Consider the following 16,316-nt stretch of genomic DNA (forward strand, 5'->3'; position numbering starts at 1 on the left):
GTCAATCAGGAAACGCGGTGCTCCGGCTTGTCGTTCCGGGCTGGACAGGACGGAGGGGAATCCAACCGATCTCACTTTTGGAAAGTACTGCGTTTGCAACGAGAACAGCGATCCCCCACAAGGGACCTGGTTCCGGAAAGTGAACCCCCGAACCCTCGAGAGTCCGGCCTCCCACAACGCGCCTGGGAGGGCTGCGCAGATGCAGGTGCGAGGAGAGCGGGTGGCGGTCGCTGCGCACGGCGAGCTCCCGTGGTGCCGCGGGGCTGGCCAATGGAGGCGCCTGTTCCCAGCCCGTGGGCCTGACCCCCGGGAGCGCTTGAACGTCCTCTGCGGCCAGTTCGAACTTGGGTGCACCTGTAGTTTGGTATTCTTAAATTACGTAGTACAGTGTTCAAATAATTTGGTTTTGTTTAGCATTAGACTATGAAAAGCTTAAAAAAAAAGTCACCTATGCCCTGCCTTCTTAATTTCATTTCTTTTTTTTTTTTTTTTAAAGATTTTATTTATTTGACAGAGAGAGGTCACAAGCAGGCAGAGAGGCAGGCAGAGAGAGAGGGAAGCAGGTTCCCCTCTGAGCAGAGAGCCCGATGCGGGGCTCCATCCCAGGACCCTGGGATCATGTCCTGAGCCAAAGGCAGAGGCTTAACCCACTGAGCCACCCAGGCGCCCCTTGCTTTCATTTCTTAATTTAGGATCGGCTGTTGCTTGCATTCGAGTTGGTGGGCTAGGTTTTAGACGATGTTTTATAGTGAGCAATTCAGGGTTGGGGACTCCGGAAGCTCAAATACCAGGGTTTAACTCTGCCATTCACTAACTGTGATCGTAGACATGCCTCTTAGCCTTTTTGTCCCTCAGTTTCCAATCTCAAAATGGACTTGGTAGAGTGAGCTACTTCATAGGGTTATGGAGAGGGGATGGCGGTGCGGGTCATAGTGCCTGGCACCTGGAAAAACTCGGTGCATGTTAGCTGCTACTGTTAGTGTGGCAGCAACTCGTATTCACCAATGGAAAAGTCATGCTCTGCTCGACCGAGATCGATGAAGGAATCAGACTTAAACACGTCACTTGCCTCCAGCCTCTTCCACATTTTCGACATGTTTCAGATTTGCTAACAATTAGGGTATTGCCATTTTCTAGTTAAAATGTACATATCTTCAGATACAGGTGAGCAAATTTAACTTTTTAAAAAATACCACAGCTAAATATGAGCTATAAAATAAACTGTAAATGTAGCGTAGGCATTCAAAGCATGGTTATTACTAATTTGCCAGTGGATGTTATTTGGGGTATCATTTGCTCAACAGATTAAAATCCTGCATTTTCCATTAAGTATTAATGAGTGCCTACTATGCTAGGTATTGAAGATTCAGAGAAATGACATAGACCCTCCTTTCAAGAACGTTCTGAGAGTGCTGCCAAGTACAGAGATGGCAAGTGCTCATCATGCTGGTGTGGACTATGTGGAAGGTATACCCAACCTTTTCTTTCATTTACAAAGGTGGGGGGAGTATTTATTGAGCACCTATTTGCCAGACATTGCTGTGTTGGGAACAAATAGCAGTTTCTTTGGAGCTGTAAGTCTAGTGAGAGGACACAGACAATAAACATGTAAGAAACTATATACCGTGCCAGGAAATGCTATGAAGAAAAATAAATCAGAAGCAGGGGGATGGAGTTGATGTTGCTATTTTACACAGACTGTCAAGAAAAGACTTCTCCTCTAAGTAATATTGGAAGAAAGACCTGATGAAAGTGAGTGAAGCACAGAAGAGTGTTGTAGGAACAAACAACAGTAGAGGTTCCAAGGAAGCAGCAGAGTGCTTGGCATGCAGGAAGACCAGAGCAGCCTGCTCGAGGAGGCAGTGAGGTTAGTGTTGCCGTCAAGATTGATCTAGAGCAGGGTTTCTCAGGGGAGGCACTATTAACATTTTGGGCAGGATAATTCCTTGTTTGGGGGCTGTATGTATTGTAGGATGTTTGACAGCATCCCTTGCCTCTACCCACTAGATGCCAATAGCACCTAGCACCTCTTCCGTAAAGCTAGCAAATTAAGTGAAATAACTGGGTTTAAAAAAACATTGCACATCTAGGCCCTTGCAGGCCATTGTGAAGACTTTCGCTTTTTTACCTCCTGTCTTCATTTTCTGTTATTCTCTTGGTCTCTTACTCCAGACTAGCCACAATGGGCCCCTTGCTATTTGTTCCTTAAACTTGCCTCTTGCTTTTATTTACTTGAGAGAGAGCAAGCAAGAGATCATGGGGCTGAGGGAAGGGCAGAGGGAAGGGCAGAGGGAAGGGCAGAGGGAGAGGGAGAAGCAGACTCCTCTTTGAGCAGGGAGCCCAAGAACTGGAGGCTCCACCCCAGGACCCTAGGATCATACCCTGAGCCAAAGGCAGACACTTAACTGTGAACCATCCAGGCGCCTCCTCCAACCCAAGTTAGCATTTCTAACAAGTTCTTGGGTGATGTTTATTTTGCTGCTCTGGGGACCACACTTGAACAATCACTGCTAATAGAAGAAAATGAAACATCAGCCACCTAAGATTTCATCCTTTGTCTCTGAAATCACTGATCCTTGGGCAAGTCTGACACTCTCTGTTTGGATGTATTAGAGCCAGGCACTCATGCTCTGTATTTGCAGGAAAAACTGCATGGCAGAATGAAAACTTCATGGCATTATGGTTTTAGGAGGACACATCTGATTTTTCTTTTTTTTTTTTCTTTTTTAAGATTTTATTTATTTGACAGAGAGAGATCACAAGTAGGCAGAGAGACAGGCGGGGGGGCAGGGGGGAAGCAGGCTCCCCGCTGAGCAGAGAGCCTGATGTGGGGCTCTATCCCAGGACCCTGGGATCATGACCTGAGCCGAAAGCAGAGGCCTTTACCCACTGAGCCACCCAGGTGCCCCCACATCTGATTTTTCAATCCCACCTCTCCTGTGTGACTTCAGTCAAGTTACTTGTTTTTGAGCCTTGGTTTTAAAACACAGTGTTCGTGTCTTTTAACAACTAGGGGTAACATAAATAAATTAGCTATTATGTAATAACTTAGTAAAACAGGAGACATTTCTTCTCCAGTGTGTAGCACTCATAAATAAGGCATTAAGCTCTCCCACTTTAATTCCATGTAGTATTGGATTGCTGCTCCATTTGACATCTTCATATAGAGCCAAAACTTCTGACCTTTTATTAGTTGATTCTTGAGACTGGTATGGAATTTATATTAAGCTCTGAAAAGCAACCTCGTTTATCTTGGAAGCATACGTAGTAGTATTCGATTACTTTCCAGAATTCCTCATATCTCAGAAAAGAAAAATAAAAAGTCTAGATTAACGCCAACACCTTTATCTAAATACCTCAATACATTTAATAGTCTAAAATCGTATGACCAAAAGCATAGACTGAGAATTTCAGATCTCAGCTCTAGAATGCTTCAGTAACTTTTGCAGTGTTTTTCAAAGCATGTTTGCAATACGTGCAAATCACTGGACGTAGCACCATCCTTTCATTTGCATTGCTATCATCCTATCAAACAAATCCTATCCAGTCTTTTTCTACTTAAGCCCTCATTTTTTTCTAGTTTCAAGTTATAGCAAAGGGTGTAGGGTGTTTTCCTGTTTCTCAACCAAAAAAAATAGGAGCCCTCAATGCCCAAGATCTCACTTTAAAGTACAAATTAATTGGTTTACACATTTTCCCACTGAAATGTTTTTAGAAAGTCATTTTCATTAATATTCACTTGTTTCAAAGTGACTTCTCTGTTTTGAGTTCCACCAGATGCACTTCATCTTTGATTTACCAACACAGATAAATCCGTGCACTTTCACTTAGAGAGTTCTGATATTTATGTACCTACTAAGTTTGCAGAGGGTACCCAAAAACGTTAATAATCAGCATTGTCAACTTTTAATTCCTGCATGTGGACATTAGTTAAAATAATGTCTAAAATGTTTTATGTAAGCTTCTTGATGTTTCTATTTTAAAAACGTTTTTGAAAATCATCTGAGTATGGTAGTATGAACTGAAATAATTTATTCTTATGGGACATAATAGAAATTTTCTTATTTACTGCATACCTTAAGCCTAATTTCTTTTGAAGCAGTATGCTACATAAAACTGAACACTTCATTACCAACAAGGACAATGTTTTATTGAACAAGTCTATGTACAGTACAAAAAATTTCTTGAAATGAGACGCTATTGTTGTATTATTGCAGTTCAATGGCTCAGTTTTAATTTGTACTCTTATAAAATGCAAAGTAAAATAATTTAATGTTCAACAAGGAAGCACAAATTTCCTTTCTTGCTGAATCTGTAATATCTTTCACATATTAACAATTCCAAAATGCATATGCAGCATTTAGGCATTCTGAAAAGGTGTTTTTACAGTACCAAATAAATTAAAAGATAAACACTATCATCCCTTTTAGGTTTTTTCATCCATACAACAGTTTAAACCAAACATGAAAGGAGTACGGCTGAACCTTCAAGTGTGATTTGCAAAGAATCACAAGTTCAATGTTTTAAGTTACCTACTCATTATATAATCGATGGTTTTAAAAAATGAATATGGCTAAAGCCCAAAGTACCAGTGTCCTTGTCCACGAAGATCCCGCTTTTCTGTAATATCTGAGCAGCAAAAATTCAGATTTGCTTTTTTGTTGACCTTACTGAAACAGCAGAAAGTTTATAGTTAATGATTTGAAGGAAATTTTTATTAAAAAAAATAAGGATTGAAACTTGGTCCATGTAAGATAATCATATCCTCAAAACAGAAGAAATAGAAAGTAAGAGAGAAGAATCTAAAAAAAAAAAAAAAAGAGAGAGAAGAATCTGAGGAATAAGAAAGCTTCCTTTTCTTCTGAATCCCAAATTAGAACTGTTGGAAGTTTATGCACCCACAAAAGCAAAATGATTTAAGTTTATGCTTTATAAGACATAAATAATGAAATGTACATATACTTTCAATAGCAATTATTTGAGAAGTATATAAAGAGATTTAGAACAGCATGGCCAAATAGATTTTTGTAAAACATTCCTTGATTTAATTATGTATAAACCAATTTGATCTAAGTGTTTCAGAAACAGTTTTCCCTTAGCAACACCAAAGTAGAACTAAATACTCAAAGAAAAGATTAACAAGTGGAATATGTTTAAAATATCTTGGTATGAACTCCAGAATGAAAGAAACTAATTTGCAGCATGGATTTGTCAACAGATACAACTTATAAAAAATAAAAAGTTAAAAAATGTGATAAAATATTAAGTTGTAAATTTTAAACTTCTGGAAAATGTACAAAGCAGAAATTGTATTTCAAAAAAACTTCATGGCCCAAATGAACTACTTTCCAAACAGACTCTATTACATGATGAATTTTATACTGAACTGGAATAGAACTCAAGTATTGCATTTTCAGGATCAGGAAGTACAGAAAGTGTTTTTTGTTTTTTTTTTTCCTCCTTTGAACTGACCCTAAAGGATTAAAAAATCTGATTGAGTTGTGTTTACTTATCTGTTATTTAAATGTAAATTCCACAGCCTAATGTAGGCTACACAAACAGAACAAAAACCTTAATTTGATTGAAATGGACTCGTGACTATCAATTGCATAGTAGTGAATGAATAAATAATAAAATTGGGCTTTTTTTTTTTTTTTTTTTTTGAAATCTTTCACGACCTGGAAATCCCAATTTAATAAAGTCGGGATGCTGTGTTGGAAAAAATATCCCCTTCCTTAGTGACTTCATTCAAGAAGTTTAATATCCAAAAATTTGTAATAGTAGAATCCAATAAGATTATCTGCTTTGAACAAAAATATGAGAGTTGGAAAAACTGGTTGACCATGGTGCATTAGTAGCTCCATTTTTTAAGAATCTGCCTTTGCATTTTTGTTCGTTTTATCCCTGCTATAGATTAACACACTAACAGGTAAGAGAAGGGTCTTTTTAAGCTTCGTCTTCTAGACAATGTACAAGTGGAACACATCTGAGTGGGTATTTTAAAAAACATTTTGTGTTTTAACAATTCACTGCCTAGTAAGTTAAAATCTTCCTTAGGAAAATTACTGGTCATCAAGGAAAATAAAAGCATTAATATATCTTAACTGTGTTCCTGCTGTGCAAATTTTTGTGTAAATATTTCCTTTTATATATAAAAATTACTATTCGGACCAAATTCATCACTAATAAATTAAGAAAGCATGAGTAGTATGGCTTATCTTAGAATTAACTCTCCTAACTGAATAAAACCAATGAATTCTTGACCTGATTTTAGCTGACGTATTTTTTTTACAGCCAGTTATTTTGATAGGACTGTACTTAGATAACTCACATTAATGTCTAAAAGGACCTTACTATGAATCATCAAGCAATGTCCTAGTAACACTACTCTATATACAAATAGAAATATCCCAGTGTGCTTATACCATTATTCACATTGAGTTATTTGCAATTCAGTGTTTTCCTTCAATTAGATAGCCTTTATGGTCTTAGATTCCTCCCAGCTCTCCCCAAAGTTACTGATGGTACTTTTTCTATTTAACTGACACTGCTGCCTTTAAAAACAATTCACTGGTATTACAAAAATGGAAAGTGGAAGGTTCTATTAAGAGTTTATTAGCAAAGTGTTTTGTTTCTTTTGTTTTTTTTTTTAATTTTCAATGCTGGCATAACATTCATTGAACTCTGTTCTGTCTGATCAACCAACTTGGAAATAAGTTACAATCTTCCATGGATAGCATGGCGGTGAATCAAGTTTTATTTTCATGTATCATTTTCTAAATTATAATAAACCAAATAGCAACAGTTCTTTAAACCATGTTTGAAAAGGGAGGACATAATCTGATTATGTATGACAAGAAAACAAATCTCATTTGTAGAATACTTTTAAGTTGTTTATTGTAAACCAACCCCTCCCCCCTTCTTTTTTAATAATGGATTAACTTTTCCCTTTCTGTAAGGCCATAGCTGGTATTTCTTTCTGACTAGTTGCCTGAACACGTTTCTCATATAAGTGAAACCGAACATGCTGCAATAATAGTCATCAACTTTTTTAAAAAATGTGGTTTTCTGGATAACTGGTACTTTGGGAGTTTTGTAATAACCCTTTTGGAGTCTAAACCAGCACATCTCCTCTCTGAGTTCATTCTAGAAAATGTGCTTTTGTCTTTATCTTTAGTAATCCAAGACCGCATGAAAATTAAGGCCATCAGGAAAATAGCAAACTGATGATGCAATTTCTTGCAGTGCTTTTTTCACACTACTGCTTGATCGACAGATCTTTCTGAAACATTTTTATCAGGCACCTGTAAAACAGAACATGTCTGTTAATTCAAATTTTATAGTTTAACTGGAATTCTAAGTCAGATTTCTCTTTATGCTCTTACTCATTCAAAAAAATACTGATTATTAGTAGAAAGGCAAGATCTTTTGCTCAGTTTTGTCTTTCAATTATTTTCTGGTTCTTTTTCACATCTGTTTCTGTAAAGCAGCTCAACTTCACTTGGTTTATATTCTGGCATGCAAATGAAAAGATGTCCATCACAATTACTCTGTTTCTAAAACTTTTATCACATGAAACTAGGATTGAAGAAGTGCCTTAGACACAGTGAATGCGTATGATCAAGAAGTATAAAAAACTGTGTTCAAGTTCTGACATCCACAAGTTCATAGACTATACCTATACAAATTACTTAACTTGTGAAATGTCAGTTGCCTGATCTATAAAACAGATTAGTAACATCACCTAACAAGCGTCTGTATGAATTGAAAGAAATGTATGGGGTGGTGCTTTATCATCTGTGCTATACAAATGTTAACTTCTTAACCTCATAAAGATCTATGGCATTTTCTATTTCTACAGATAGATCTATTGAGAAGATAGAAGACTTACTTTCATCATCTGAATCAAATCCAAAGAGTGTCTGACATTTCTTTTGTGCAAGGTGAGCCTCAAGTGCTTCTGCATTACAGTAGGTGGTCAGGCATTTGCCACATCTTAATCTTTTCACGGATTTTTTACAAACATTATCTTGATCAGAACAGGCATCTACTCTATCAGTCAGAAATTTTCTGCGTTTTGGCATACTAAGGTACCGTTCATCAAGGTAACTGGGAGGCAGTGGTCTGACATACGGCTTTGTTAAAATTAAGCCATATGAAGTGTGTTCACTCGTCAGATTTGGTTTGGAAGGTGCCTGAGATACTGGCGGGGTATTATGTTCCTGTGGTACGACACTGGGTAAAATGGAACCGTTTTCTGTCCTGATTCTATTTGTATCCATTTTCAAAGCAGGATCTGACGAAACTAAAGGTGTCTGCTCTATTCCACTGTGTCCATTGACTAAATCACTAATACTACAATTATTTTCAGAATTTGGCTCTCTGTCAGGCATCTTTTGGTCTGTCAAGCTTATATCAGAAACAGTGTCATCAGAATGTTCATTTCCATTCTGAACTAAACCATCTGTTTTCTTTTCCATACTTTCTGTACATGTCTTTGGTTCTGTGGAATCTTTCCTTGATTTGCTAGTAGAAACTGGCAGACTAATAGTTTGTTTCTCATTACTAGATGAGTCTTTTTCCTGATGATTAGGATTTGAGTCTGTAAGAACATCCCAAAGAATTGTTTCACTTGGTTGTGCAGATGATTCTGGTGTTTTACTTAAATAGTGCTGAGCCTCATGTTCATATAGGAGAGGAAGATCTTCAAAAAGCTCATGGCATTCTGGAAAACTACACTGAGCTTGAAATATCCTATGACTTTTTGTGTGCTGAGCAAGCTGGACCGGCAACTTAAACGACTCATTGCAATTAAAATGCAAACAAAAATACACATTTGGATAGCTGTGTCGATTAAGGTGATCGATAAAATGTTGAGAATCTTCAAATTGCCTCTGACAGAATTTGCATTTCCCTTTGCTCCACTTCATTACTGTTTGCCGCACATTTAAATCCGTTGGATGTACAGTCCTTGCATGTTTATTTAGAAAGCCAATTCTTTTAAATATCCTGACACAACCAAGAGCAGGGCACTTAAAGTTTCCTTCTTGATCTGTAGCATATATGTCTTTTGGATGGCACACAGTTCCATTGATTTTATGGAGTACTGAAGTTTCTTGATTCAGGTCATAATCGTCATCTTCGTAACCACCTTCTTCATCCTCTTCCTCCTCATAGTCATCCTCACATACAGGCAAAGGCTCTGAAACATTATTTAAAGAAGTCTCAGGACTTCCATTCTCAATCATGTTTTCAATAACCTCTTCCGAGACACTTACGGGAATTTCAATGAACTCAGCCACATGTGCAGGAATGACTTCTTTGTTTCCATCACTGGAAGCAGTAATTGTCTCTATTTCCAAATCTTTACTACCAGAATTCCCATTTTCAAATGAAATGAAAGTATCTGAACAATTTACTTCTTCCAAAGCAGGGATTTCCTGATCCTCTTGTTGGGCTGCAGCAATTTGCTGTCTTTGTATTTTTTTAACATGATTCTTTAAATGCTTCTGCATAAGTCCTCTGTTTCTAAATTTCCTACCACATATTACACAAGAAAAACTGCCCTTTTTCTGATGAGCCTGGGCATGTCTTACAATGTGACCACCTAGAAATTCTTTGTTACATAACATACACCGATGCCTTGGGACATTGTGATCTACTTTGGAAACATTAAGAGCCATAAGATTTTTCTTCGTATTAATGTGACCCTTAGGTTGCACTCTAGGTATATCATCAGGATCAAGCTCTCCAGTGCTCTGGTCTGTAAGAAAGTCCAGCCCTTCATCTAAACCTTGCTGTTCCACTGCCTTCTTTAGATTACCTATGGAGTTTTCCAGTGTACTTTCATTTAGAAATCTAACTGCTGATTTATCACTCAATAATGCTACACAGTTTTTCTTAATCATTACAAAGTTCCAGAATTCGGGATCAAAAAACAATCCCTTTTTCAAAATTGGAAGCAATTCAAAACGAACACGATTTTGAACACTACTTGTGCCTTCATTATATTCCTCATCTGGACGTTTGTAAAGCTCTTCAACAGTATGATAAGCTTCCAAGGAGCGCTCAAGAAAAAATATTGAGAGTGCACAAATCCTGAGGATCTCCAAATCATTTGGCAAAAAATGTGCAATTGTTTTATAAATTAAACATTTAGTTTTGGGATCATCATGAAGATCTAGTTGTAGAGCACAACCGCATATTTCCACACAGATCTGTAGGCCATCTTCTTCAACCTAGAAAAGGAAAAATATTACTAAGTACCTTTGTTAAAAAAAAAAAAAAACCTATTATACTTTTATCCTTTTAAAATACAACTCTCTAGGATCTGGGTGGCTCAGTCCATTAAGTGTCTGCCTTCAGCTCAGGTTACTCCTTTTGAAGGTCCTGGGAAGAGTCCCACATTGGGCTCCTTGCTCAGCAGGTAGCCTGCTTCTCCCTCTGCCAGCAGCTCCCCCTGCTTGTGCTCTCTCTCTGACAAATCAATACATAAAATCTTTTAGAAAAATAAAATAAAATACAACTCTGAGGGACGCCTGGGTGGCTCAGTTGGTTAAGCAGCTGCCTTCGGCTCAGGTCATGATCCCAGCGTCCTGGGATCGAGTCCCACATCGGGCTCCTTGCTCAGCAGGGAGCCTGCTTCTCCCTCTGCCTCTGCCTGCCGTTCTGTCTGCCTGTGCTCGCTCTCTCCCCCTCTCTCTGATAAATAAATAAAATCTTAAAAAAGAAAATACAACTCTGAAATGAAAACTGAATAAACATTGTATTACAAATGTGCAATTTTTAATATTTAAGTAAAATCTTTCTTTTTAAACTTGAGAATAATCTGAAAGAGACAGCATTTTAGCTTCCAATTTATTTAATTTTCAAATTTGACAATTCTTACTAACCATTATACAAAATGCCTCATAACAGATCCAGCCCCATTTATTTTAGGTACCCATCTCATATTTTGAGGCAGAAGGCTGAATTAAATGTATTTAAACCATTTATCAATTTTAACATTGTCAATGTTAAAAAGAACTATATTTTTTAAATAACTGCTTACAGAAACTTGTAAGTCTGCATTAAAAATATTACTTATTAAATATTATTATTTATCCACATAAGAGGAAAAGCATGGCCCACATGAACAGGGCAATTACAATCTTTAAAAATCTAATAAAAATCAGAATAATGAACCTACTTGAAAATGATCTGAAAATTATTCAAGCTTTGAAACTTGTACTGATGACTCAAAGATAACTACACTTGAATTTATTGCCAACTCAAATGATAAATAGATTTGGAATGACATAAATACTTCTTTGAATAGAAAAAGACAGTAATAGTATGACTTTAAAAGTGTGTGTGTGAACTGCCTGCATTTGGTATAATATAGATGACAGGGAGGAACACTACCCTGCCACCAGCCTCATGTCTTCATCGTCCCTTACATGCTGTCTAACCCTACTTAATTACTTCAGTTCTATAAGCAGACCTTAATTTTGCACATCATAATCCCACTTTATCTAGCTAGTAAATTCCTATCTATTTCCTGTTCATTCTTTGACAATCAGTTTTACTCTTGAAAGTTTTTCTCCCCATTCATTCTGGCCCCACAGAGTTAAACATACCCTAGTCTTTCCACTAAGAATATTATTTATAAAAAGCAAATACTTATTTATAAAAAGCACATACATAATTGTTTTGTAACTGTGTATACCCCTACCCCGACTTTGAATTCTTAAACCACAGGGACAGTATCTCATTTTTTTTTATATTCTCCTATCATTAGCATAGAAGCTGGCTTATAGTGACCTCTGAATAAAGTATGCAAATGTAAATGGGATCAGATCTGTTATACTGACTTTGGCTTCCTCCTATAAATCCATCATTTCACCTTGGAATCCTCTTCTGAATTCAGATTTCTTATTTCTGATTATCTGTTACAATCAGATATTTCCATCTAGATTTTCCAGATATAGGGAATTCTGGTCTGCTTCAAAACAAAATTCCTTGTCTTCTAAGTTCTATCTATATCTTCTGTCTTAACTCATGAATTATCATGTACCCAGTTGCCCAAGTCTAAAATTTTAAGATCACAAACAAGAGACTACTTCCTTACTGAAATCCTTCAACAATTCCAGTATATTTATAGAGTTAAGTTCTCATTTTCAGTGCAGCATGCAAGCCCCTTAAGGATTTCTACCAACCACTCGCCACTCCACACCTTCCTCCAGTCCGAGTAGCCTCATCTCCCACACAGCTCCCCACATTAATGCCGATGGAGAGTTGTGAGAAAAACAAGTAATACAAAGAGGCAAAAATGCTCTGTAAACTACAAAATCCTCTACATGTTAGTATTACCCTTCTCTATCATTCAAAACCCAGCTTAAAGATCTTCCTCTGTGAAGCCTTTTCAGATATGCCATCTGTAATGTCTCATTCTTCTGAACTCACACATCATTGTTTGTGCCTCTTTACGCAGTACTGGAGCACACAAATGATTTATTCCATGAGTAGAGATGTTTTTAGTATAGTTAAGTACATTTCAATATTTATTTCATCTTTGAATTTTTCCTCTTATATTCTCAGGTTGACTAGACATGAAAAAAAGAAAACTTTATGGTAACTATGAACTTCACCTATATTATGAACTTTTTATAACAATCTTACAACTTGTGGTGCAAATCAGAATCCTATGTAAAAATTACGTATGATACTTTTTTTTTTTTTTTAAGTTTTACAGGTGATTCCGGTGCACTTCAAATGTTGAAAAGGATTCTATAGCATAACTTTTGTTTTCCCCTTTTTGAGGGGGATAGAGGTTAACTTTGACAATGCATTTGAATGACATTCTACTATTTAATAATGAAGCTATGAATCCAGTTAGTAAATAGGAAATGTATAAAACTTTGAATACAGTGCTGCTAACTTTATATCAGAGGGATATAATCACTACATGGTCATACACCTAATGAGTGACATGATAATGTGATAAATGCATAATTAGATTAAAAATTTTAAATATATTATTTAATGGATGCCTCTTATATATTTAAAAGTAACCCACACAGAGATTCAGCTAAATGGAGCTACCTAAAGTGTACGGTAGCTTTATCTTTCTTATCTTTGTATTCATAGTTCTGTTAATATTTGAGGGGAAAAAGTTAAAAGATCTGCAGGATCCCATTTCATGTTTATGTAAGAATCTTATGTACAACTGTACCCACTTTTAAGTGAACCATGAAGAACTTACTTCAGGATTATTTTTAAAAACAGGTAATGGATTTCACAATTACTTTAAACAAATACTCTGAAAATGTGTCAGGTTTCAGAAATGCCTCAAAATTCACTGTTCCTTTTTATCTGAACACCAAACTTAAAACTATGAACTGTATTTTTCTGTGAAAGTGAGCAGGTATTACCTATGGTTATACAAAATTCATTTGCAAATAAGAGTTTGCAAACAGGACTTAGGATAGTTTTAAAAGTGATAAACTTATTTAAGAAAAGAGGGAACAGCTTCTTATGGAAGCAGCTGTTCCCATATTAAATTTTAAGTAACACCAAACTGGCAGTTTTTCTGTCTTTTTTTTCAGTTATTTTTACTTATGTATACCCTTAGTACCATGTTGGAAGTTTGAGGTTGGGGGAAAGGAAAGACCTAATACATGGAGAATGTAGCCTTAAAATCCTCCTTCCCTTCAAATAAATTTTATCATAAAAGATTCAAGATTTGGTGAACCGTCATTTAAAATTCATTTAAAATTAAGGGATAAATATATCCTATTTACCTCATCTTTAATGATTTTCATGAAAGGAAATATGACTCTCACATTAGTTGCTGTTCTTAAAAGCTGGTAGCATTGATCTACAAAAACTTGTTTTGAAGGATTAGACTTAAGCTGAAGTTTACTCCATATGAAAATCAACTCCCTGTAAATGAGAAAAAAAGAGAAATATCAAAAACACAGTTTATTCAAATATAGGTATTAGCGATCTTTTGCTAGTTCTATTAAGTACCCTGGCTGGAGTGTATACAAAGTGGGTGTAAATGGGTATTATGTTAATCTCCAAGCTACTTCTGCTGCCTGGGTGGGACTAGAAGAATCTAGAAGAAAACAGAGATCAGAAACTGTAACACAGTGGTAAAGAATGAATCCTCCTCATATGCTGACAAACCTGCACTTCTAGTACATGATAAATTCTAATCCCTGTGTACCAATATTAATGATACTACTTTAAAAAAATAAACTTTGGTCTTTAATACCTACTTGTAAATTCAGAGATCAATTTTGTACACTTTCTGCAAAGAAATGTTCATTATTTTTCATTTTCAATCTGTGAAGATACCCAAAGTACTATAGGTTAAATTGTAAAATATTATAGTTTGGACTCCGAAATTTTATGTTTATAGTATTTCACAGATAGATTCTTTTCTAAAATATGGCCACTATTATATAGACAAGGCAGGAGTTTGGGACAAAGGAATTCGTAAGATATAACTGATATATTTAGATATCATACGCTAGTAAATTATAACTCTTTAAAATGTATCAAGTGACATAAAGCATCATATTCTAAAGAGTATTAAAATAACCGATGAATTTTTTTAAGTGATTTACTGAGTAGTATACTTTGAGCCCAACACATATAGCTATTAAATCTAAGTAAGGACAGCTTAACTACTATCATGAAGGTGCACATTGTCTACTTAGACAATACAGAAAGCACAAAAGTGAAAATGATAGCAAGCAACGTAGAAGACAAAACCAAAATTCTACTTCCATTTCCTTCTAGCAATGTGGGTGTTCTCGAGTTTCAGTCCACAACCCCACTTTTTTTGCATACATAAAATCTCACCAGTTTTCACACCTTGCTCTCAAATGTCTAGCTCTGGCTTCTCTCCCTATTTATATTCCTGGGTATTTCAATTTAAATTGCTTTGTATCACCAGAATCCACCAAGAACAAATAATACTCCCGCAAAACAGATTATCTTTTCCTAGGTCAGTCAATGACACGGAACGTTACTCAAACCTGTTTGGTTCTAATCTATTTATTTCCCACAGCCTATGTATTTCAATTATATTTTTGCCCACAACCATACCACGCTCTCTCAGTGCTACTACCTTAGCTTCTCTAATCTTACATATGGACTTCTGCAGGGGTTGATAAATGGACTTTCAAATGCTTTCATTCAGTGTATTCTGTATGTCACGTACTATTAACAGCAACAAAAACAGGTTTTGGGGTCAGAAGGATAGGATTTTAATCCTGTGCACTCTTCGAGATTAATTAGTTAATGTGCTCTGTTTATTCTCATTTTGTTTATGGTAGTTTACTGTACTTGGAAAGTACCTCATTTCTAAGATGAGCTTATCTTTCAAAGTCCTGATCATGTAACTTCTTTATGAATGCCTTCATGAATACCCCAAACTGAAGTGGTTAAGTACTTCAGAACAGATCTTATCTCTCTTATTGATCTCATACCTTTCTTATAGTTCCTCATTGCTATTTTGTAGGTCCTATTCCCCCAACTATTACTACATTGTAAAGCTCAGTAACACATTATATAGGGGAAGTAGCGGCAAGAACATAAGACTGGGAAAAAAAGAGTTCTTAAGAGGACATTGTATACTAACCAGTGTGATACTACCCAGTTCTCAGTGAGCCACCTTTCTCTGGAAAGTAGTCCTACTAAACAAGGTTGGAATTCCAGTAGCCATGTTTCCTATATGAACCTCCTCACCATCCTTAAGATACTAAGTCAGGGGTAGGAAACTGACCCCAGTTAGGCCAGAGTCCCTGGAATGTACTCAACTCTAAACTGTGAAGCCTGGAGACTGCTGACATTCCTTCTAATCTGCAACAGAAGAGCAGTCAGTCGGAGAGAAGAAAAACCAGTGTCCCTGGTAGCAGTTATATTTGGGGATCTACTATATCCCGGCCCCCCCCCCTTTTTTGGGTCATACCTCAGTATTTTTTCCATGCACTATACCTTTTCCCTAAACTAATTAGACACAGGATGCTCTCACTTGCAAACTGACTAGTATATATCCCAACTCCATTTTGTTACTACCTATGTGGCTTTTATCTCTTTTATCCACAGTTTTCTTATACATAAAAAGAACTGAGAGAGGTAAGTGAAAACACCTAGATAAAATGTCTAAATGTCTAGTATATATGTTTAATAAATCACTAATTTCCTATATTCTTTCCTAATTTTTATAGTCTTAGTAGTACCAGGCTGTGAGATTTATGCAATAAATATTTGGTAGTTAAGAAACTGGTAACAAAAAAAAAAAAAAAAAAAAAGTATTCCTAAAT

The 16,316-nt window shown here is 36.3% G+C and overlaps 1 protein-coding gene across 3 annotated transcripts in view; it reads right to left on the bottom strand.

Annotated features, from left to right (window-relative positions):
• Positions 1 to 6,282: 6,282 nt before the first annotated feature.
• ZNF654 (zinc finger protein 654) overlaps positions 6,283 to 16,316 on the bottom strand; it is a 79,544-nt gene continuing 69,510 nt past the window's right edge. For 2 of the 3 annotated variants that reach the window (XM_032351958.1, XM_032351969.1), the window contains 3 exons: positions 13,782 to 13,923; positions 7,892 to 10,238; positions 6,283 to 7,304 (listed from right to left, as the gene is read on the bottom strand). In XM_032351958.1, coding sequence (XP_032207849.1) covers positions 7,297 to 7,304; positions 7,892 to 10,238; positions 13,782 to 13,923 — 2,497 coding nt within the window. In that variant the 3' untranslated portion in view covers positions 6,283 to 7,296. Of the gene's footprint in view, positions 7,305 to 7,327; positions 10,239 to 13,781; positions 13,924 to 16,316 lie in introns of those variants that run through there. The other variant, XM_032351947.1, reaches the window with a different exon arrangement.

The sequence above is a fragment of the Mustela erminea genome, chromosome 1, assembly GCF_009829155.1.
Source record: "Mustela erminea isolate mMusErm1 chromosome 1, mMusErm1.Pri, whole genome shotgun sequence".
Lineage (NCBI taxonomy): Eukaryota > Metazoa > Chordata > Mammalia > Carnivora > Mustelidae > Mustela > Mustela erminea.